Source organism: Rhea americana, unplaced genomic scaffold (assembly GCF_003343005.1).
Source record: "Rhea americana isolate MKP2758 unplaced genomic scaffold, rheAme1 scaffold_136, whole genome shotgun sequence".
NCBI classification, from domain to species: domain Eukaryota; kingdom Metazoa; phylum Chordata; class Aves; order Rheiformes; family Rheidae; genus Rhea; species Rhea americana.
Genome location: NW_028185439.1, coordinates 1,021,994 through 1,046,184, shown reverse-complemented (window position 1 = coordinate 1,046,184; position 24,191 = coordinate 1,021,994). Strand labels below are relative to the sequence as shown.

The 24,191-nt window shown below is 36.4% G+C and overlaps 1 protein-coding gene across 1 annotated transcript in view; it reads left to right on the top strand.

The window, feature by feature from the left end:
* AK5 (adenylate kinase 5) overlaps positions 1 to 24,191 on the top strand; it is a 95,641-nt gene that overhangs the window by 37,326 nt on the left and 34,124 nt on the right. The window contains exons 6-7 of the mRNA XM_085298182.1: positions 7,349 to 7,439; positions 15,330 to 15,406. Of these exons, the coding sequence (XP_085154308.1) occupies positions 7,349 to 7,439; positions 15,330 to 15,406 (168 nt within the window). The remainder of the gene's footprint in view (positions 1 to 7,348; positions 7,440 to 15,329; positions 15,407 to 24,191) is intronic.

The window sequence follows — 24,191 nt, the reverse complement described above, 5'->3', positions numbered from 1 at the left end:
CCTACTTGGTTTTGCTCTTGCAGGAGCAAACACAATAAAAATATTGTGTGCTCTTTTCAGTGCAGCCRTTTCAGTGCAAGTGCCAGTTGAAAATCACTTGCTTGACTTGCTCAACCTTATGAGCCTCTTTGTGTAATTAGCTGGAAGGCTGTCAGTTTTTCCAACCAAAAAATACTGACAGTTCAAGGACAACAGTACAATCTGACTTCCAATCTAGAGTTCTCWTTTAGAGTGTGGGATGACCATGATACCAGGAGCCATGCTTACCTGCCTATTTTTTTTTAATAAAAAAAAAAAATCCTTCATTGAAGAAGTTCATATATGGATGATTTGTCCACTTCCTAAGTAATGATTGTGTTTCACTTCCAAATTATTGCTTGTTAGTGAATTATAAAGCCATAAACAACAAGTATGGCTATCTAGAGCAATTTTTAGACTGAAGGATTTCCCTGAATTAATTCCYATTTGAACTTGTAATGTATTTTTAGGAAGAATCTTCAGAATTTTGAAGTCATGGGGAATTTATTATAAATTACATTTAATCAGGCAGTTAGGAGACCTTGGAGTCAGAATAAAGTTTATAAAATTATCTGCTGAACACAGTAACATGTTCTAAAATTTCTCTTCCCTGTGGTAGTGGGCGGGAAGGTACAGGAAACAGGCTCATTTTTCAGCCTTCTTTTGGTCAGCTAATGTAAGTGCCAGTTCTTTTGTTGTTAGACATGATACTCAGTCATGTAGTTTTTCATGTAGCTCCCCTGTAAGCCCTTCTGGTTTTTCAGCTGTGGGTGCTGGAGCTGCACACACAAGCACAGGTGCAGTAGCTCCTGGGTGAACACCAAGGTCTTTTGTCATCACTTCGCTTGTATCCAGTATTCCTGTTATAYATCTAACTGGACCTTTTGACTTAGCAGCACACACAGTCCCCGAACGTAATTGTTTGCTCTAAGTCTCCCTTCAAAAGTTGCTTTGTCCGAAGTGGAATTCCCCTGTCTTATTTATGACTATAATCTAACAGCCTATTTCCACAATCAAAGATCAGTCAAACATCACAGAAAGGTTTCTATCTGAGGATGTATCTTACTAATTTAAACTAAAACTCAGAGTACCTTGATTTATTGTCATCTCCTGACCAGCATTGATTTCAATAGTCAGACACTTAGCACTATGTATCCACTCCTGCTCTGGTGGCAAATAACCTCCTACTGAGGCAGAACCAAAAGATCAGAAGAACATGTGTGAAAAACACCTTGCTTGCAGCGGTTGGGTCTGATAATTGAGTAGGTTCTAGCAGACTTTGGATCACCCATACATTTAACTCCTTGCTACAGTGGCCTTCAGTCTTTTCTTTTTTTCCATACTAACAACCCATATATCTCTGTGTGTGGCCCACTCTCCTCACTAACAACACCTATAAACATGACTAGTGGCAATTTGAAAGCTATCTAGTTTGTCATTGATTTTATAGCATCTGATTTCTTCATCAAAATGTTTTCATACTAAATCAAAGTCCAGAGTTACTACTTTATCACTGCTTCACCAAGCGAAGTTGTAACTTATCAAAGGGAAAGTCATTTTGCTCACAAAACACATTGACTGACGTTAATAATATTAATTTTTCATTCTGATTAATCACAATTCCATGTCAGCTTTCCATTACATTTTGCCTTGGGTTGACGTCAGCCTGACAGATGTTTWTGTTTACCTGGGTCTTACTGATCCCAAGGATTTTTTTAAGTACTCTAACTTTTCCAGTATTCTAAGAAATACTTGGGGAAAAAAAAAATCAGCATTAACACAGGTTCTCTTTTAACACTTAGACTTTGTAAAAACAARTTCTCTTGCTTTTCTGATTGTAGATATTTTAGAATACTTTCAAAAGTACAGCTTTAGAATGACTGTCTAAAGCACATACCAGTATACATATCCCCATGCCAACAACAACCAAATTAACTCCAGAACTAGAATGAATACAGCCATGACAAGATAGTGCTTATTTCAAGCTATTTGACTATTTGTCTTGCTTCAGCCACTCCACGGCATGGCAGAAGAAGGAGGAGTATGAGGTTGGTTAGTTACTTGCATTATTCAAATCAATATAGATTTTTGGTAAATATTTTTTTTTTCCAGAAACAGAACAACATATTTGCCAACTTAGCTCCTCCAAAATAAGTGTTGAATAAGAAAGCTAAATATTCTGTTCTTTTACCTTAGAATTGACAAAATTTAGCATTTTTTTTTCAAACTGTAGATACCTAGAGATTCCTAAAACAGTAGAGAGTCCATTGAATGAGGAAGTTTGAGAGTGCCCTTTTACTGGACTGTGGACTTGAACAGCGTGTGTGTGTGTGCGCGCGCATATGTTTTATATATATATATGTATGTATGTATGTATGTATGTATGTATAAAAGAGAGAAAGAGAGAATTCTGCAAAAAAAAACTTCCAAGCGGTTTGTTTTGTTTGTTTTTCTACAAAATATTTACACATTAGAAACATCCCAAAATAATATGTGTACTTCAAGTGACATAATTTGCATTTCAAGGAATGAGAAGGCACTCAGGCTCATATGAATTACAGTTATTGTTAGAATCTTTGCCTGCTTATCTGATGAGCAGCTAGAGTTCTTGTAATCTTACTTGATTTTGAGGTGGATGGGAATATTGCTATATGGCAAATTAGCTCAATGTTATCATTTTAATTGGRACAAAGCTTGTTTTCTTTCCATTGACATCCACCATGCTCTAAAATAGAATATATTTTCATTTCCACTGTTGCCTATTCAGCTTCTCCTATTTCCTGGATTTTTTTTTAATTTGTTTTTCTGACTTTATTTCAAAATGCACAAACAAGAATTCTGTGTCGTTCAGTCTCCTTGTACTATCCTGAGGTCTGCTGCTATCAGATTTGTTTCTAGTTTTTCTCTACTACAATCTGAAAGATTACTATGATCGCCCCATATTTTGAGGCTCTCGTTTTGGATAAACCACCCACAAAGACCACCAGTGTCACTTTGGGTGAATTAGTCTTCACCATTCAAAGTTGTAGTTAACTACAGTTTTCTTGCCGATTGTCCCCTGATAGCCATGAGGAAAGAATCTTGGATCTCTGAGCTGTGCATCTTTTTCTTTCTTTAACTTGAAACATGATGTTTACCAAACCTCCATTTATTATCATTGACCARTTATACTCAATCTTTAACAACTCAGACAATTTTTCTATGAAGGTCATTCAGTTAGCTAGGATTTGCTGAACACATACTTAGAAACACTGATCTTTTTCTCTCCAAGAATACAGTAAGTACAACTTGTTCTACCTAGAAAAATTATTTACCACACAGAGGATCTAGAAAATATTTTTCACTATAACTTTTTTTATATATAACTCTGTGCCAGCATCAAATTATCCAGCAGAACTTTCTTAACATGAAGCTAGGATAAACTCTCCAGGAAATTCATCATGATGCCAGTCATTATTTTCTACCTCCTCCCCTGCCCCTTCCCCCCCCCCCCAAAAAAAAGGTGTGCATGTGTATGTATTTGTGTATGTATACACACACACACACACATCCTGACGTATATGGCTTCTGCTACTCTATTTCTATACTAAATAATGGTACAAAAGCAAAGTAAAAATATCTGAAATGCAATTAAATGGAAACCTAGGAGGCATTAGAGACTTGCTCTTGTTCCTACTTTAATCACTGGGATGATTCCACCAAGCGAAGTGAAARAAGAACAGAAAACAAACAAAACCCCTACCCCCTACTTTTCTCRTTTCTTCTGAAGTGTAGCACCCACAATTACTTGTGAAAATCGTGTTGATCCAGCATTTTAGCCCAATTTCCTAAAAAAAATACAAATCTGTTGTCCRTCTCTAAGTGAACAGATCCTCCCTCACCTTTTCCTCCTGCAACAAACTGAAAGATAGGTAGGTAAAAAAAAAGCCCCTTTAGTGCCCCATTGAGAAAAAAGGTTGCAGCATGAGCACAGACCTCAAACTCTACTGACCTCTCAAAGAAGAGACACTTTTTCTTCCTGCATCATTGATAAAGATTATATCAATTTAGCTAACAATACTGTTAAAGTGTCTTGTGTATTGCAAATGCTTTCAGTGGCACCTTTAATACAATTCTGCTAATAAGAGATGAGAAAGTAACATCCATCTCTGGCAGGTCTGCTGTTTTTCCAGGAACATTCACAGAAACATCTAGCTATAAGTATCTAGCTCTGAATTATATTTTAGTGTGATGACTACACTAACTCAGAGCAGAAAGGGTATGAATAAATCCATATTTTTCTGATATCACTATATATTCTGTTTTGCTCCCTGTATTTGGGCAGAGCTCTAGTGAAATAAGTGGKTTTTTTTCTGCAAATATAAAGAAAATAGTTGTATTGTGTTTTCATGGCCTCAGGCCCAAATGAAGCAGAACTGACTCTAAACATGTATCTGCTGAGCAAGAATGTGCCCTATTCATACAGTGTCACTCTTCAGGACAGGACCACATTTTATTACTCCTACTTTGTCCCACTTAAATGTTGCAGACAAAGACTATCATATTCCTGTAAAACAGTCCTTTACCATAATAAACTGAGCTGTCCATAAAAGTACTCACAGATAACATAGTTGCAAAGGAACATGTTCTGAAACAAGTAGGGGTTCTGAAGAAGGGATTTGTTTTCTATAGGGAAAGCAACMTATTGATTTAAGCATGTTATATTAAAAATATTTTAGACTGCAAATGTTTTGCTGCTGTTTGTTCCATGTGAGTAGAGTAGCTTGAGTACCTTTTGTGTTTTATTCAAGTCTCCAATAATTATCAGAGGATTTCATTTTAAAGTGTTAGCAATTCAATGAAGTATAGAACTCACGTAGTTTCATAGTTGCCTTCAAAAATACTTTCTATGTGAAAGCTATCTTGCCTTCCTGTGGTTCAGAGTATTACAATTTTCATTTTATAAGGGGAAAACTGAGTCTATGTGCAAGCTTCAAATAATTGGTTTTCTTTTGGTCACAATATAGGATTTCRTTATAAAACTGACATTTTTCAGAGTGCTGAAGCACAGCTGGTATTCTTTGAATGGGAGAAAGTTGTTTCAAATTCTTGCATTTGTCAGAACATCTCAAGATTGATCATATGTTTTTTCATGGTAAACTGGATTACTCAAAGGAATGCTACTAATGAGACAAAGCCTGTCATCTCTCCAAATTTGGTGTAACTACACAACCTGATTGCAATYTATTTTTCCTTATGTATTTTCACATATATAAACGTCATATGACATGCCTTCCTCAGAGAGGACCAGCACAGAAAAATTCACATTAAAGATCAAAATTCCTTCSTTGTTAGTAAGGACATTCCAAACTCCCTCTTTCTTCTTTAGTAACAAATTGCTAGACCAACAACTTAATTAAAGCCTGTTCTCCCACAAGCCACCTTTGTCTCAGTTGCCAGAGGTTAGGTAATAGATATTCTGTATTCTAATCAATAAACCCAAACAAATTTCCTCAGAGCTAATACAGCTCTGCCCAGACAGATGGACAACTGYTCTGTATCACAGGATGAACTTCAGAGTGGTCCTCATGATCTGAGCCACAAACTACTTTCCAAGAACCAGTCTAAAAATTCYATGTGTGGGTAATTGTAATAGGGCACCTCTGTGACGAAAATGATCATTTGGGCTCAGCTAAACATAAAGCTAGATATTAACACTATTAAGTTTTAAATCAGACTAGCACCAGTTCAGTTCTGAGCACTTACGTTTTAAGAATTTAGCTTTTCTAGCATCAGTCTTTCTACATTCAATTGTCTCTCTCTTGTGTTCTCTACCCTCCCCCTTGAACTTCATTTTTTTTCATTCACACAGTCCCAGTTTGTAATGTCATTCTTTGTCTCTGTAATATTCTATCTCTTTTTTTGACTWATTTCTGACATCTGCCACTCTAAATTATTCTTGGACCAATCTTTGCCTCAATGTTTACTATGAGGTCCTGTTGGAAAATTCTGCTAAGAAAGCACATTTCATTAGCCAATGAGAAATCAGCTTAAATAATATAGGTGCTTCATAAGTCATCATAAGGAATAATGAAAAGAGTGATACTGATTTTGCAATAGTGAGTGTTAGATAAGCAATTCAGCATCTTTCTAAAAATTAAATCACTGCATGGGACATGCTGTATTCTTAACCAATATCTGTGATAGATACTGGGAAAACAATGAAATCACTATCAGTGCCAGCTTCTGCAACAAAGCTGCTCATAGTATATAAAATTCTCTCCCCCATGTCTTTCCTTGCCTATTATATTTACCAYGCAGATACTGGCTAGATATCTGAAAAGGTGCTCAACTGTTTCAGGCGTGGAAGAATGAGCTCACTGCAGTCCATAGTGTGTTGTTTTTGTTCCTGAGGTTCATTTTCCATCYTAAGACATATTAGACTGAAGATATAGAATGATTCAAAATTATGCAGGGGAATGACACTGAATGATGTCTAATGTGACCATTATTTGGGTGCCCCTGTGACTTGAGGTTATAAGTATTCCATTTTTCCTTAATAGCATAAACTGAACCTAGTTAAAGAATAAAAACTTGAGAGCAAAAGTAATGCGTCTTTTGCTTAACAAGTGGAAGGAGTCATACGTGCATATACATATCACAAAAATAAATTTCAGACAATCCAGGAGTGGCTGAAAATGTTTCACTTGCAAATTAGATGCATTTAAATATTCTTATCACTGAAAAGAAGCAACAATAAAATAAATGGTCTTCCCATCTCTACACTGTTATTTTTTTTCCAACCATCCAAAGCATTTAATATGTATTACTAATACTACTTTCTGCTTCGAAGCTGGGTTCTTTGAGAACAACTCAATTGTACTGCAGTTATAACAATCCAATAAGAAATGGCAACATAGTTTAGAAATTTATGTTTAGGTTTCAGTCAAAATAAAAATGAAACATACTTCAAGGAAGTTCCATCTGACCGTGAGGGGGAATTTCTTCACTGTGAGAGTCACAGAGCACTGGAACARGTTGCCCAGAGAGGTCATGGAGTCTCCTTCTCTGGAGGTCTTCAAGGCCTGCTTGGATGCAACCCTGTCTAACATGCTCTARGTGACCYTGCTGAGCAGGGGGGTTGGGCTGGATGATCTCCAGAGGTCCCTTCCAACCTGACTGATTCTACGATTCTGTGATTCAAGCTTGCAGTGGACAGCACACTGAAAAATGAGATAGAAAGGCTTCTATCAAATTAAGGAGACTTGGGATGAGAATTAGTATTGTACATTGATGTTCGGCTAACTAATAAGTAGTATCTGATTGCCACCTTTTTTTTTCCCCTTAATAGTTTGATGCAGACAGAGATGAAGAAGAAGTATTCTTTGACATAAGTTTGGCAGTAGACAATAAGCTATTTGCTAACAAAGAGGCTGCAGCAGGTGAGTTAATGTAAAGTTTAAAGAACCACATTTTTTCTACTGCTTTTGACATTGATGGGATGCCTTTTTCATATTCCTCTATAGATGTACACACTGTAAAAAAGTCTTAATCAAACATTTGCGCAACAAGAGCAAAATTTCTCCTTGCATTTGAAAGTGTCRTACAATCCAGAAGAATAAGATAATAATCTTATTTTTCTACAACCTCAATTTAAAATCCTGTAGATAGTCCATTAAAAACTGTGTTTTAACATATTATTACATTAATCAATTCCAGATGTCAGCTATCTCTTTTTTCAGTTCCAGGTTAATTCTGCGGGACTAATGATCATGCTTCCTCCCTAATAATTGTTACTAATTCTGAAACTATATGTGACGGTAAAAGTTAGGAGAATTTTTTTCTATTTGTGCTCCCTCAGGCTTGAATATCTTCAAAGAAACAGCCTGAGACGGACAAAAGACTGCAAGAAATTAAAGCTGAAAATCAAAGCACTGAAAATATGTAACATCTGTCAGAAAGATTTTGCTTTAAAGGAACAAGAAAATGTTTCTTGGTACCTTGACAAGTTTCTTTTCACAGAAAGGCAACTCTGGCTGTCTTCCAAGCAGATCATGAGGATTAGGTAGGTAGATGAGGTTGTGGCTGTTGTCTTGCACACAGCCCACAAAAAAGAAAGAGATCTTTAGATGAAGTTATTTCCCTGTTAAGTTTACCAGCTTTAAATTGAAGGACAGGTTGGATATGTATAATAGAAAAAAAAATATTGCTCATCTTTTTAAGGAAAACCTCATCTGCCATAAAATAAGTAAACAAGTTGGCTTCAGTTATTTGTAATCATAAACAATCTTCTAGGGGCTGCCAAGGAAGGAAGAATTGGTGAAGCAGGATTAAGTCTAGGGGGAGTATGTCCATTGCCCATTTTAACAAAGAGGGAGGTTAGGTTTTATCTTACCTAGTTATTTTTTCTGTGTGAATTCTCCAGCTGAGTAAGCTAATTTATGTTAAAAATACTAGCAAGACATTTGCAAACATACCAATACTTCAGAAAGAAAAACAGGTCATATTTTGAAAACTTGAAAGGCAGTACCATGCTAACTACCTAGTCTGCAAAACCCATCCATAAGAATATTATTTGATAATGTTCAAAATGAGATAAAAAAGAGTTGTCAAGGAGTATATATATCTAAAAAAAAACCCTGGTTTCTAGTGGTCAGCTTAAAGAAGAGATAGGCTCAAGAATAAATACTACTATTTTTCTGCATTAAGTGTCACACTTACCTCTGTTCTGTGCTTAGCTTTATTCCTAAGGGAAAAAGATTGATTCCAAACCTAAAATGACATTCTCTCTATATAGTATTCTGTTGGTAGCTACCCGTGGATTCCCCCCTTAAATGAACTAAGAAATAAGTAGCAAGAAGAAGAAAGAAGTGTCATAAAGGTGCTAACTCCAATAAGCAGATTGGCAAAAGCTAAACAACTTGCACAAACTGGCTGTGATTCTGGATGTGCCCCAGTTAGTTCCTGGAAAGTCTGTTCTACTTTTCTTCACTTGAGGAAAAATATCTTCACCAGAATAAACTAAAGATGTGTCAGAAGTCATACCATTGTCCAAATAAATAGTTGGCACAGAATATGTATTTGCTCAAACTACCCAATAAGCTGGTTTTATTAACGTAGTGATAATTTAGTTGATACAGGAAGGACTAAATGCTAAGGCAGCTAAGGGCATTGGTGAGCTTGATGCAATGGAAATTGCATGTTTTACTGTCTGCTAACACTAGATTTAACACACGTAGTAGGAAGAGAAACTACTATTAGAAGAGAGAAAAAAAGAAACTACTATTAAGAGAGACAATTAAAGAGACAGAAAATGATTGTTTCACTAAGAAAGCAAACTGTATTCAGATACCTTTATTGGCAAAAGCAATCCTTATGGCCAGACTCTCAACTAGAAGAGCCCAGTGCTTGACATCATTGTCAGTAGGGCTACAATATGCACACTGGAACAAACATTCATGCAAAGTTGTATTCAAGCTTTGTCAGGCTTCTATCCTAACAGAAAACAGGAGGTGATCTGATCTGCAGGCTAGGCTCCTCTAAATAACTTTTTTCTCTACAGTGRTTAGCAAATTCGTGATCAAATTATACAGTCCTTGTTTCCATCAAAGATGTTCATAGAGGAAGGATATTTATTTCCCAATTCTTTTTTTGCAAGGACTCGTTCGCCATAAAGCACATCAACAGTCACAGACCCTTTAATTCAAAAATATGATAAATTTTGCATCTTCATTTAATATAATAATTTAATGGTARTTGCACAGGAATTGAGAGATTCTCAGTTCAATTGTGATGTCAAGCTTTGGGGTTTCAAACACGTATCTCCTATTTCTCAGTATCTGCCTCAAACTCCGGAGCCCTGAGCAATCAGTAAAACAAGAGTTGTGATTCCAGAGGGAGCTAGATTCTGCAGCCGTTTAATAGTCAGGTRCAGAAATACTTCTTCTGAGCACAGTTCCTTAAGTTATCTTTGTTTTACTACTCAGAAGCTAATATAAAATTCAGAAATAATCCAGGGAGCAAGGCCCTTTTCATTTTGGAAATATAAGCTAGCTGTGACAGAGATTTATAAAAGCTTATTCTCTGTTTTTCATAACACAGTCAAAGATTCAGGCAGTGACAATAATAATAATAATAATAAAAGGTATATTTCTGTATAGAATACAGTTAAGCTGTACTGCCCAGATGGGTAAATCAGATGATACTGCATGTAAAACATATGAAAGAGGAATTAGACAAGACCACACWGGTGTTTGTGCAATCATTAGAATTACTTAACATGATGGTCTGACCCAACATTAATCTTAGCAAGCAGCTGATCTGCTCAGCCTTGAAAGCTCGAGAGTATATTAGGAGGATCACTGTATACTTGCACTGTCTTATATCTTTATGAGAATCATACCTAGGCGAGTCCTGGAGATGCATTCTGGGCTGGATGGACCTTGTGGTGGTTCTGGACAATTATGCAGACATTCCCCCATTGAGAAACCAGATCTCCTCTGTTACTAGTAACTCAAACTGAGCCTGCCTGTTTCCTTATGCTTATTACAAGAGTTCARCAACTCTCATCATCTCTCATCTCCTGTTGGTTAGCTCTGAATGGCTTCCTGGATGATCTAATTAGTGCCTAAATTTGAGCACCTGTAGCAGTCAGAAGACACCAAGTAGGACTGCTAATTCCTACTGAGGCTAGGTGTTTAATTTCTAGGGCTTGCAATTTCAGTGTTCCCTTAATGTCACTTTTTTATCTTTTAATCCTCTTAGTGATACTGCAATATATTTTGCTTCCTAGTGGCTAGCATAGATATAGTATTTCTAAATACTTTAATGTCTCTACATCATTTTCATTCATATGATATACTTGTAAGATCGAGTTGTGACCAACTGTCACAGTATATGCTGAAAGAAAATAAATATTTTATACATCATAGTACAAATTTTCTCATTGTTACTTCCAATGAAATATTAAGGCTGTTGCTAAGAGCAACAACCTGTCATGAAATTCAGGTGTAAGGTTCCAATAAAATTTGTATTAGAAGCATCTTACTGAAAGCTAAATGAAACCGTAATCATTCTAATGCTAATCAGTGTGCTTTAGTAAATTTTTTGTATTATATTCCACTTGAAAACTATCTTTCAAGCATTTGTCTAGTGCAACTGCTTTTATGTAAGATATATTAATTCAGTTAGTAGACAGTACTTCAGAGCACTGTCTCTGAAGACTTTCATAACATAAAAGGACAGTTTTGTTAYATTGTGCTTAACTGGTATAAACATGCAATTAATAATAGAAGCAACATGTTTCACAGGAAAGTTTTAAATTACTTTTAAGACAGTCAAAGTTGGAAAGTTCAAACACTATAGTTGTTAAAACTAATCCTGAGTATGAGAATATTTGAGCCAATGARTTGTATTGAATTGTATTGCTACCAGGACTTCAAATAAATAATGGATTTAAATGAGGATTGGGAATACATTAACTGATTCACCAAAACACAAATGGTCCAGGGAGCAGACTTAATTAACACACATAATGGGATATTGCTACCTAGTAATGGAAAGTTAAATTAACTGCAGCTAAATTTAGACAGATCAGTACAATTTACCTTCTTTGTATAAATGAATGAACTATGGAAAAGCAATGCTTGTCATTTGCGTTCAGGAAAAGTGACATGCACCCAGCTTTAAAACACATGAAATATTTTACAGGACCAAATGCGTTATGGTCATTGTGCACCTGCATTTCAGGAACATTTTTGTATTTCACCCATCCATTATATAGACTTGTATAATAGCCACACCCTGCTAGCTTTGCATTACCAGTCCGGTTTAATTCAGCTTGACGGCAACAACCAACACGTAAAATGGAGCTGAAAAGCACAGCCTCATGGTAAAAGAAGCGACTGAGCACAGCCTGACACCGCCATGGGGTGGGCAGTTAGTTCTCTCCAACTGTCAGGCTTGGCAAGGGTCGCTTCTGTCACGCATGCTGATATCACTGTAGCCACCCGTTAATTCAGCTCCAGTCCCTCCCTGCTGTGTTGTTGGATCCTTTTGAGTTTCTAGCCAGAACGGTGCTTTCGATGTTAAGATACGAGACCTAACAAAACAGAGRGTGTGTTCCATCTGATGTGCTGTTTCTTTTGTCAGCATCCTCCTTCCTGGAGAGCTGGTTATTCAGTAAAGAAGTTAACTGATATATTCTTTTAATTGTGCAGTACTGTWTATAAAATCCTATGCTTTTTTTCCCCTAAGGAAAATACAGGGCACATAACGCCGAAGAGGTTTCCCTTACCTCAAGTTTATACATACATGCATTGAAATTGAAGTAGTATATTTCCAGTCAGAAATGTATCTTTTCAGATCAGATGTTTGCAAGCTATTTCTCCTTGGCAGTAGAGCTTTCAAGCATTTTGTAAATTTAGAACAGTTGAATTTCCCCAAATAAAATTACTAAAGTTACTCAGATCATTTGAGAGAGGTTCATACAAGCACGTGAAGGCTCTAAATGAAGCAAGAGCATAGATACTCTGATAGGCTGGGACATCCATCTGAAAGGAATTAGGACAGTTTAAACCATAAGACCTTCCTCTTAGTGGTAAACAAGTATTAATATGTTTTATAGCCTAATTCTTAATATGTAGTCTTATCAAAGGAAAAACAATGCAACTTGGACAGAGAAARCAAAAATTGCTGTTTGTTACCATAATGCAAGATCTGCAGCATACAGACTCATTTAAAGCAGCAGGGCATGTTCACTTCCAAACATTTTTAAAAGATCCTTCTCCTTTCCTTAAGACAGCATCCTGTGTTTCTCCTTTAATAGCTGAACAGGGCCACAATTTTTACATAATATATTGCTGATTGAAACTTGGGCTCAGAAGACCTGAGCTGAGTTTTGAATTATTCACTCTTCCTAGCATCCTCCCCTCAGCTTTATCCCTGTCAGTAGCCTTGCCTACTGCCATAATTACTGACTTCTTTATCTTGTGGTGTGACTGTCTGGCACACTTGTACTTTTATTAGTGATTAGTTAGCAAGCCTGTTCTTCTCCCCAGCAAGACCTGTTTTAATAAGTGTCCAAACCCTCCAACAACATGCTGAGGTGGAAAGTAGCAGACTACTCGTGCTGTGCTAGGGGTGTCACAGGTTCTTTTACATGTTACCTCTATTTTCATCTATTTTCAATTTTCCTGATGTTCCTTGAATATCCCTTAGAGAAGAGTTAAGCTTCCCCAGGGAAACTAGTGTGCTAGTTCAAGATAAAAAGGCCTTAAAATCCTTGACCACATTAAAAATATATAACCATCATGACTTTTGTCACTTGAGATACATTATGCATGAGTACATTTTCATTTTCAGCCTGATTTTATGTGTAAGTTTCTGGCAAGTTTGTGGCACAATAGTTCTTACTAGCATACCTAGTATGCTAGTAACATAGAGACATACTGTTCTTGGTAGTTAAGTGATAGCTAATCAAATACAAAAGCGCCTTTTAAAATGTTTGATGGTTAAAGTTAGGCCAGTGTTGGTGAAGACTGAAGCTTGGTTAAAATTTATTTTGAACAATGATGCAATGTTAGGAGGGAGGTGTCAGCTGTGAAAMAAAAAGGTTCTCTCAGCAGTTGAAATTCTATTTGCTTGCATATATATTTTACAAACAAGTATTTTCAATAAGAGACCATAAAATACATATACCAGAGTATATGCTGCATATGTACATGTGACATTCTGGGATAGCAAAAGTATAATCCCTTTCTATTATTTTTTATAGCAATCTGTTAAAGAATACAGGAACATTAAAGGGGGAGAAAAGAAAACACCAGCAGATGGTTGGCCCAGGTCTTTCCCTGGTGTCTTTTATATAGTTTGCAGAATTGCATCAAAGATGCATTTGGCAGCAATTGGAATATGGATTGCAAATTAAAACACCATAGAATCACCTCTCTACAAAGTGCTTTATGGTTTTAGTCATCATGACTAAATCCAATTCATCTCTTCTGTTCTAAGTTACATTTAGTTCACCTACATAGATTATTACTATGTAAACTTTAAGAACAAACAAAAGCAGATGATACGTAAATGCACCTGGCACAAATTGAACTGCAAAATATATTAATAGTGCTTAGTCCAGAGAGCTGTCCACACAAACATCTCAATGGGGAAAAAAACATCTCCAGGTCAGCAGTAGTCTTAAAAATATGTAGCCATAGTGCTGATGTAAAAAAAAAAAAAAAAAAAAAAAAAATTACACCAGGTTCAGACACAGCAGTAACCCAAGAGGGAGTTGTTTCCTCTTCATTGGTAATCTTGTCTGACTGGGGACAGCAGGACACCATACCAAGCACATCTTGTAGGTCCCCTGGTACTTCCTATTGCTCTCCACATGAAGATAGTGACTAGGCTTACCTGTGGATGCTGGCTGGTGACAATTTATAAATGTGCCCAAGACAGACTGCAACCCATATCCCAAGACTGAGAGGAAGGCCTGTGTGTCCTTACCAGTTTTTGTTATTCTAACATAATTTAATGATGCTGTGAAAAATACCCCTGTAGTCACGTACCTATTGACATTATTTTGTGTATGGAAATCTTGCACAATTTGATTTAGGGCTGCAGTATCTTGGGCATGGGAGACTGTTTCCTTCATCATTGCCCAGGAGTGAGATAATCTGAATGAGGTGATACTGCTAAAAAAAACCCATGATGTCCAAACTACATCCTTGTTACATTTGGATGGAAAGATTATTAGTGGCTTATTCTCCCATGCTGGTTTTTTCAATGACTGCTGCAAGACTTGCTGATACTGGCACAGGAAGATGATGCAGGGGCAGAACAGGGGCCAGAACCACACTGTCACCTATGAAAGGGATAGAGTGGGAAGGAGAACCGCTGCTGTGGAAGCATACTGCTTTGGTCTCCCATCAGCATCACTCCAGGATCCATATCTGCTAATCACTACTTAATCAGTATTTCTTTTCTCCTTTCTAAGCATGGCGTGCATTTTCCATTAAGCTCAGATCCTGGTGGCAGTTTTACAATTGCGAGTAATGCTATGCAGAGCGCGCTAACCAATAAATTTGCAATCTAGCTTAAATAATACACTATTTAGCTGTTTAAAAATCTTAAATGTTTATTAAGATTGGTAGCTTTTATGGATGCTTTGAAGGCTTTAGGAATAGCACTCACGCAGGTTTTCTACCCCATCTGAATGATTACTTGGATCACAATTTTTGCATACACACAGACAATTGGAAATGTTACAGTGTTCTGTCACATAAAGTGAAAATTTCCAATCTGTTTCTGAAATTTAATCTCTTTTCTTATTTTAGGGCCAAATGAACTTGACTGCAGTCTGATTATGGATTCTGGAGATACTATTTATACAGAATTTGACTTTGAAGACCAGGTAATTTTCCTTCTCCTTCTCTCTCTCTCTCTCTCGGTATAAATATGGTCTCTTTCTAGACATTTTTCTGGATATGTACTATACTATACAATTTGTCTGAGCAAGATGGCTGAATTAAGTGTAGCTAAGCATAAGTGCTTTTAAAGTGCTATATTAAGTAAATGTGTTACACATGTAACTTTCTGGTTATGAGAAAAGAGGGATTATTGTGTTATCCTGCATTATTTTGCATTATTTTGCATCACGGATGTTTGTCCATGAACATTACAGTGTTGACGAATGTTGGCAAACAGTCGTTGGAATGTGCTGTAAATCTACTGTATATTTAAGAACAGGGAGTAAAATAACCTTTAAAAGAAAGGCATAAATATACAAAACAAAAAATGTAGAACGCAACTAAAATCAAATCAAACATTCTGCCCTTGAAATAGAGAAGTGTTTATAAAAAGAAAACAAAAACAAATGCTTACAGTGTGTTGAAACTAACTTTTCTACGCATCTTATCCCATCTACATCTAAGAATTAAAGTTAGATAGCACTTTGCTCATATGCAAGTAAGAAAGCTAGTGAGAGTATCCTATCCCAAACCATATATGAAAAGGAGAGGGACAGCATATTTTAGCAGGGATTTTACCTTACCTATTTCTTCTGGTCCTGAGAACAATAATAAAAATGTTTGTATAAGGCCTACAGTCTGTCAAAAATACAGGTCTGCACTATAATTAAGATAAAACTGCATGTGAGATGAAGAATGGCCTGAATACTGTGCTAATAAGCTGACTGATTTGTAATTAAAAAGACAGGTTTTTTAAAAAGCCTGTTACACTGCTATATTTAAGGTTGGTGGGTTTCTATATTTAATACATTATTCCTTGTAAAATTTTAAAACTAGTAAAGAAATCAGAACCAAGAACCAGTGTTCAATGCAGCACATTGTCCTTTATTTCAGTTTGGCTTTTTGTCAAGCAGACAGCTCGCCTCTGTCTGGTAATATCATTTTAAATCCCATTCTTTCATAAATCCATCTTAAAACGTTCTCTACCCTAGGAAATTCTCCTCAGTTTATTTCCACCTTTGTCCTGACTGTACCGAATTGTACTCTCAGTGCAGGGAGCAGCTCCTTCACATCCTGTAAAGCAGAAAGTAATATAAATTATGTTTGGATTATGCTGATACTAAATTTTGCATTTCTAATGATAGAAATGCATACTTCTGGCAGAGTATGAACACTGAAGAAATTACACACTTTGTTCACAATGTTTGAAATGCTGTTAAAATAATACACACACAAAGTTTTAATTACAGAATAATATTAACAGAAGGAAGTATGTGGAAATTATACTGATTTGTACTTTCAAACTATATGGTTCATTGATGGTACATTGCACAGTCCATAAAAGCACTGACTCTAGGTTTGAAATAGGATGTGTTTGGTTCTTGCATGAAGTTAAATGGAGAAGACTAAGATGGGTCCTTATTGTCTTTCTCAATAGCAAATATTACTTCTGCCAGATGTAGTGGTTAGCTTTTCCTGTTATTTTACCAGAGCAACACATTGCCATTCTGTCAGGAGTGCAGTATTGTTATCAAACAGAGAAGGAGAAATTAAGTATAAACAGTACTAAAAACCATTCAGTCTTAAAGAAAAAAAATATGATGTGGCTGACAGTGACTGTCTTTAGCTGCAAGTAGACATCATCAACACTTACTGGTGAAATTTAAAAAAATGTAAGTATTTCTATTATCAATATTTTCAAACTCAGTTTGTGTGAGATATTTTATACAAATGTAAAGCAAATATGAAGGAGAAAGCAGCTGCAACCAAAAGAACTTACCATTTAAATTTTGGAATGATACAGGTGACTATTACACTGAAAAGCAGAGAAGAGAAGATTAACATGCACTTATAATACCATCTAGGTACTCAGTCTGAAAAATAATGTTAAAAATTACTCTCAGGCAGAAAAGATCAATAACTAAATGTGAGAGTGAAGAATTGCTTGCATTCAAAACTTGAGCTCCTTCTGACTGTGGCAGTGATTTAATACTCCCATGATTTACCGCATGCTGTTTACTAATTGTGTGAAGCACCAACAGTCTTTACGCTGAGAATCTCAAGTGGAAAGGGAATGCATGTCTGGATACAAATGTGTCATGCGGTGATGTTATTGCATAGGAAATCTGTCGTGAGAATGTGGGGGATAAAAAGGCTGGTTTCTAAGCAACCTTACACAGCTGAGCAGCTGAAATGGTTGAATTTTAGCAGAACATCTTGGTAGCCACTGAACAAGAGGAGCTGGAGGTTACGGAAGAACAGAGTACCTTGTTTTCACTGAAGACAAAGCCACAGCTGGGGATGTAGCACTTGGCACAGCTGAAACAGATGTACACAGATACCTTTGCATTTACTCATACTTGGAATGAGCCAGGAAAATCTCCAGTGTAAACTAAGCCAGTGAAGAAAGATCAGAGTTCTTCAGACATACACCAGTTCTCCTGGAATAGCCTCTCYTACTGCCTGGCAGTAACAGGGAGAATGAATGGTGTTGTTCCAACTATTGATGTCATCATATCACCCAGAAGCTCTCCAAAATATAGCATAGCAGCTTTAGGAAACACTTTGTACATATCATCGAAATAGTGCAAAGCAACACTAATGTAGGCTAAGATCTGGCCTTTCTGGAAGGGTAGATCAAATTAAAATGTAATTCAAAAGAGGCTTGAGTTTTGTGTTACGCATATTATAAATGAACATATAATTACATTAATTGTTTTCAATGGGTTATGCATGAATGCTTCAGAGCTAGAATACTTGTAATCATTAAATCTGTGCTGAAAGTCTAAATCTGCACACCAAGTCTAAGTCTGCACAGTACTGAAAAACTAGAGGGAAGTACACACTTTGGGATTGGAGATTTTTGAGAGGAGGAAATTTCTTCAAACACGAAGAATTATTTGTCCATTCCTGTTCAGATCTTTAACTGCCAGATGTAAGTATCTCTAACAGCGGCTCTCACTCAGAACATTGTGTGGAAGAATCAGCCAAACTCCCTTGGCAGCATTCTCTACAGACTTTTTAGAGAATCATGACTTGACTGAAAAACACAAAGCACAGTAAGCTAATAAGTTTCAGGTATTTCCACCTATACTAAGACACCAGAAATGTATTTGTGGCCACTYATTTTTGAGTGCAACAGAATAGCTTCTGACAGAAGAAATAAATGTATTTTACAGAATATTGTCAATTTGCAGAATTCACTTTCATGACTAGTGCCTGTTCRGTTCAATAAGGATTGTCTTTTGTTGCTGAAAGGCTCTCAAGCATGATGCAGGTTTTCACTGCTCACTGTGTTCATTTTTACTTGCTATTCAATTTCTTGGCTTTGCCAGAGAGCCTGTCAATATAATGCCACTTGAATCCAGAGTTCAGACAAATTTTATTTTTAAGAATTGGTTTTTAAAATTAGAAGTCTACCATTTGACTTATTCTAAGTGCATTCAGGTCAAAAGGGAGCGTTAAAAAATTGGCATCACTGAATCCTATCAAAGACTTCCAGAACAAAAAAGCATCCAATTATTTTCTTGTGAAAATAAGGCTTTCAAGACAACTCTAGCCAGTTTGAGGAATATTTAGACTAATTAAAGAAAAACACTCATCGAACAAGTAACAATGAAAATAGATACCTTAAAATTTGGGAAACATGATAGTAAAGGTAATAGCAAATAAATTTCAAGTAAGAACCTTAAAAAATACTTAGCTTCATTTAATCTTTTTCTTCAGGGTATACTTCATATCTATGAAACAAGCGAACACATCTTTATGCCTCAGACGAAATTACCAATTCATAACTGAGGTATTTCCCTGCCCCAGCGTCAGACCAGATTTACTTATGCAATTATATAAATGCTATTAAGGATGGAAATGACACATGCAAAGGCAAGATTGTCTTTTTTTTTTTTTTTTTTTTTTTTTTAATTTGGCCCAAGTATATCAAACACCTAAGAAAAGCAGATGTAAAAAAGACTGAAAGAGAATACAGGGTTTTCTGTTCCGCAGTGACAAGCAATCTATTGAATTAAGCAAATTGCATAACCCAGTCTTTGCTGCAAGTGTGGAATGTTTTATAATTGGGAAATGTGACAGATCACTTGAAAAGCAGCAAGCAAAACCAAAATGAAGTGGAGGAAAGAAAGCCCTCAAACAGATTTACACTCATTCTAATGAGAGGAAACAAGCTCTTGATTAAAAGTTGTTGCTGTGTGGTGACAATTCCTCTTAGAGCTCACTGTCAATTCCCACCAAGAGCATGTAACAAGCTCAGCTTTAGAGGAGCAGGAAGTAGGAACTTAAAGTGAAAAGCAGACTCCACTGCTACCAAATTTAACATTTCCAGCCTGACTGATTATTATAGCTTGAAACTCGAATGGTAAATATTCATTGTAGACAATCAAAAGTCCCTGGAAGATTTTTCAATACAGAAGCAGAACCAAAATATTCCTAAAATAGAGGGCAACAGCAAACTGAAAGCCTCATTTAACTAACGCTATCTTGATTGAAGTAAAGACCATTTTCCTCCATTTACTATGTTTTGTACTATTCACATTGGTTTGCTTCTGGTTTCTCTGCGTCTAGAAGGTTCAATCCAAAGAACTAATTTAGTACATCAGACAAAGTGCTTCAGATCTGTATTTCAGTACAACGAAGAGCAAACTGCATGTCTCTGTTAGCAAGAGAAGTTTTCACTGGGACTTGTAAAGCTGTCTTTCAAAATCAGACACTGATTAAATTATTTAAGAGAAGGCTGGGTCAGGCATAGATTATACTGTATTATTTTAATCAGGTACTTTCTCTTTGCTTGAGGAAATAAGGAACCTCTAATTAAAAAAAAAAAAAAAAAAAAAAGGCATAGTGCAGCATTAATTATTACTCTTTTAGCTTAGTAAAATGACCAGGAATATCCAGAAGCCCTCTGGGCTTGTAACACAACATGTCTGTAGTGTTTCACTAATAGGCAGTGATACCACTTTGAATCACAGATTCTGGTTCTACAAGGAAACCGATTAAAAGCTGGAGTATGTAGTAGAAAAGAAAAGAGACTCTTGAAGTAACTCAGAGAAGGATGGTGAAACTCTATCCCCTCATGTTCATTTTTGCAAAAGTGCACAGAAAGGTGGAGTCCAATCTAATTTAAGGATTTTGACAAAAAGAGATAATGCAAACGAATCCAAATAGATGAAAGTGCTCGAGAGGCAGGCCAGCTACAGAGAAAAGATGTTTAATAGAAATGTACTGAAGTAAATGAACAATCTGTTCAGTCCATGTTGCCATGGAAACTATCCTATTAAACTCTAAAAAAATCAGACTAGAAACAAAGTACTACAGTTTGCCTGTTACAAAGTGCTCACTTAATAAGCTCAAAAGCAAGTGTATTTTTGGTGCTTCTGTATCATTTTTGTAAGTTTTGAAGAATTATCTGTTTCAAAGTCACCATTGTACACTGCAGTAAGAGCTTTTGAAAGAAACCCCACTGCTCTGGTTTCCCCATACAAATCATAGTGAAATGGGCAAACAAAATTCCTATAGACTCATTCTGCATATTTTCTTTGAATGCCAGAGAGAGTAGTTTGATCCTCATTTCATACACAATATCAGGCTTTACTTTCTAATGTTACACATATAGGGAGGACTGAGTTGCCAAAGGCTAGCTGAAATCTTTGCATCTCATTTCTTTTTTTCTGCCTGTGACCTAGAAGTTGCTTTTTTTTGGTGTTGCAGGCAGTACAGGGCACTTCAATTCTCCCTCAGTGGGGGCTCTGTTACAGGGAGGGTGAGCTCATGCGAGTTACTGGGGATTTAAACAACAACACAGCATCATCCTTCAAGATCTGCCACCTTTATGCTTCACTGAATACTTCTGCAGTAATTTAGGAAGCTCTTCTGTTTGACTTGTTTGGAAGGTGCTTGTAGAACAAAGCTTTATATTTTATAGTATTTCACACTCATCTTCTTAGACACTACTACCAGAATAGCAGCCCTCTTCCTTTCCATCGCCTAGCTTGTCTTGCTGCTGGCGAACTAGAAACTTTATCCCATTATGCACAAAATACAATTTTGCAGCTACAATTACAAGTTCTACTATGTCTGATTTTTATATATCTAGTTTTACAGCCCACAGAAGTTCTAAAATTCATAGGCAATATCAAACATCACACACATTTGAGGTGTAGAGGATCCACATCAAAACATTTCACATTGTACCTAAAACTGATAAAGAAATGCAAAGGTGTATATTAAATCCCACCTCTCTGCAGGATTTAGGCACCTTACTCAGGGCTTTGGAAAGGTTCTATTCACACAGCATCCCTGAAGATTTGAAAAAAAAAAAAACTTCATTTGAAAACATAAGTAGCAACAACTCCTATATTTTAAAGCATTGAAGAAACATCTTTTTGTAAAAAAAAATTAATGATTATTAACAAGTGTCAGAATGTCAGAATACATGCTGCAAATCCATACATTCTAAACTGCAGTGATTGCAAAGTTGCTGTTTTATTAGATTGAATACAAAATTGCTCTTCAAATAGTTTATTCATATTATATTGAAGCAGCAGGATGGCTCTTTTAGGTACTGTGCAAAGCCTTTAAAATAATCCTCTATATATTTTCCCAAGATTAGTATTTGTTACTGTGTTCCTCCTAACCACTCTCCCTCCAAATATTTCCCATTTTCTGTTTTTATCCTCATCATGTATCCCATAATTGTTCAGTCAGTTCTAGTTAATATGGGCTTAAATTCTGGTCATAGGGTATAAGGAGTGCCCTAATTTGCACAATAGTTTTTTGGAAGGTCAGTGGAGCATTTCTTCTCACYGTTAAAATCCCTTTTAATAGTACTGTAGAAATTATAAATTGACAATTAAAAAGTTGCATAATAAAACAAATAGGTGTAGTGGTAAACCTAGAATATACTTGGTCAAAAATTGCACTGACAAAGTCTTTGAGTATTAAACTTTGAGCAGCACTATCAATTTGTATTTTAATGGCAGCAAATCATAGGATCTGAGGCCACATGCTGGCCTCATTTTACAGCACCCTATTCTCATCCTCCTATGTGCCAGGATCTTTCAGGCAATGCTCTACTTACATATTTCAAAAGGTCTGCTCTCATTAGGTACCTCTTTTGGATCTGCGTTTACTCCCTCTTTCTCCCTGCTGCAGTCATGTGTGTTAACAGATATGTGTCTGCCTTTCGCAAGCGGTGAACGCAATCAGGTCATAGCAATTCCAGCATCCCTTACTCAAGACCTGATAATCTGCCACACAAGGAAACAGCACCTACTCATTTTTGCAAAGCCATCCTGAAACCAAACCTCTTTTGCTTTCTTTCACTTGCAATGCTAAAATATGCTTGATAATTTAAAGAATAGAGGCTTATATCAAAAATTACTGTATAAAATCTTGGACAAATGCTGCAATACCCTGGGTTACACTAGTTTAGGATTAAAAAGAGCTTGGAAGTGGAGTAAGTGATAGAAGATACACTTCTGGGCATAGTGCCGGTTGAAGACATACTTAATAGAGGACAAATACTTAAAGAATGAAATAAAACAAAAGAATACTTGCATCTTAAAGAAAAGTAAGTGTCCTTAGAAAGCCCAGGTTACATGTGAAAGATATATTCTGCCCTTGACTTCTTTAGTGTTTGTAATCTTACATCCACTTTGAATTCCTGACCTTTGTGGGTTTGCTTCACAGCCTTAAAGTTCTGCTTTTCGAAGTGGATCATTATTTTTAGGTCTCTTAGAACTGTTCTGTTCTACTTCAGTGTGAAAATGTACAATGTGAGTATGTAACGTTATGAAGTGGACTGTCTGAATCAATGCGAGGTTTTTTAAAATGAACTCACAGTAATTTGGAGTTCGACACTAGGCTTGAAAACCCTAGACCATGATGCTATGTGAGAAAGGCTCCATATTTAATACTTTAATCAAATGCAGAATCTTAAAAAATTGTTTATGTTAGATGTATCTGCAGAATTGATAATTAGTCTTACACATCCAAGTTGAATCTCCTTCTTTACCTTTATATAGTTCTTAGTGGGCCTTAGCCTCCTTTAGGCTAAAGAGAATTATGTACAAGTCTGCAACCAGGAACCAGTTCCACCTCTTGCTCACTTTCAAGAACTTTTCACTTTTCCATTTCTACTGAACATTTGTGTTCTGTCTTAGATTTCCCATTCTCTCTCTTTTATTTTTTGTTGATATTCATTTTTTCCTTCTTCCCTTAATTATCAACCTGGCCTCAGAATTTAGTGTCTTCACATTCCCCCTGTGCTGTAGTCCTTCTGCGTTGTTACAGTAAAATAAGACTTTTCCCTGCATAAAGTCTTTTCATGTTTTCCTGCATTTAAAAATAACACTAAACCCTGTCACTCGTAATTTGCAGGCTAATCATAGTTCATATTAGTGTTTGATATGAGAAAGCACTTCTTGAACTTTCAGTTCTTCCACACAGTCACAGAATGGTTGAGGTTGGAAGGGACCTCTGGAGATCATCTAGTCCAACCCCCCTGTTCAAGCAGGGTCACCTACAGCACGTTGTCCAGAATTGTGTCCAGATAGCTTTTGAATGTCTCCAAGGATGGAGACTCCACAACCTCTGTGGGCAGCCTGTTCCAGTGCTCTGTCACTCTCACAGTGAAGAGGTTTTTCCTCATATTCAGATGGAAGTTCGGGTATTCCAGTTTGTGCCCGTTGCCTCTTGTCCTGTCATTGGGCACCACTG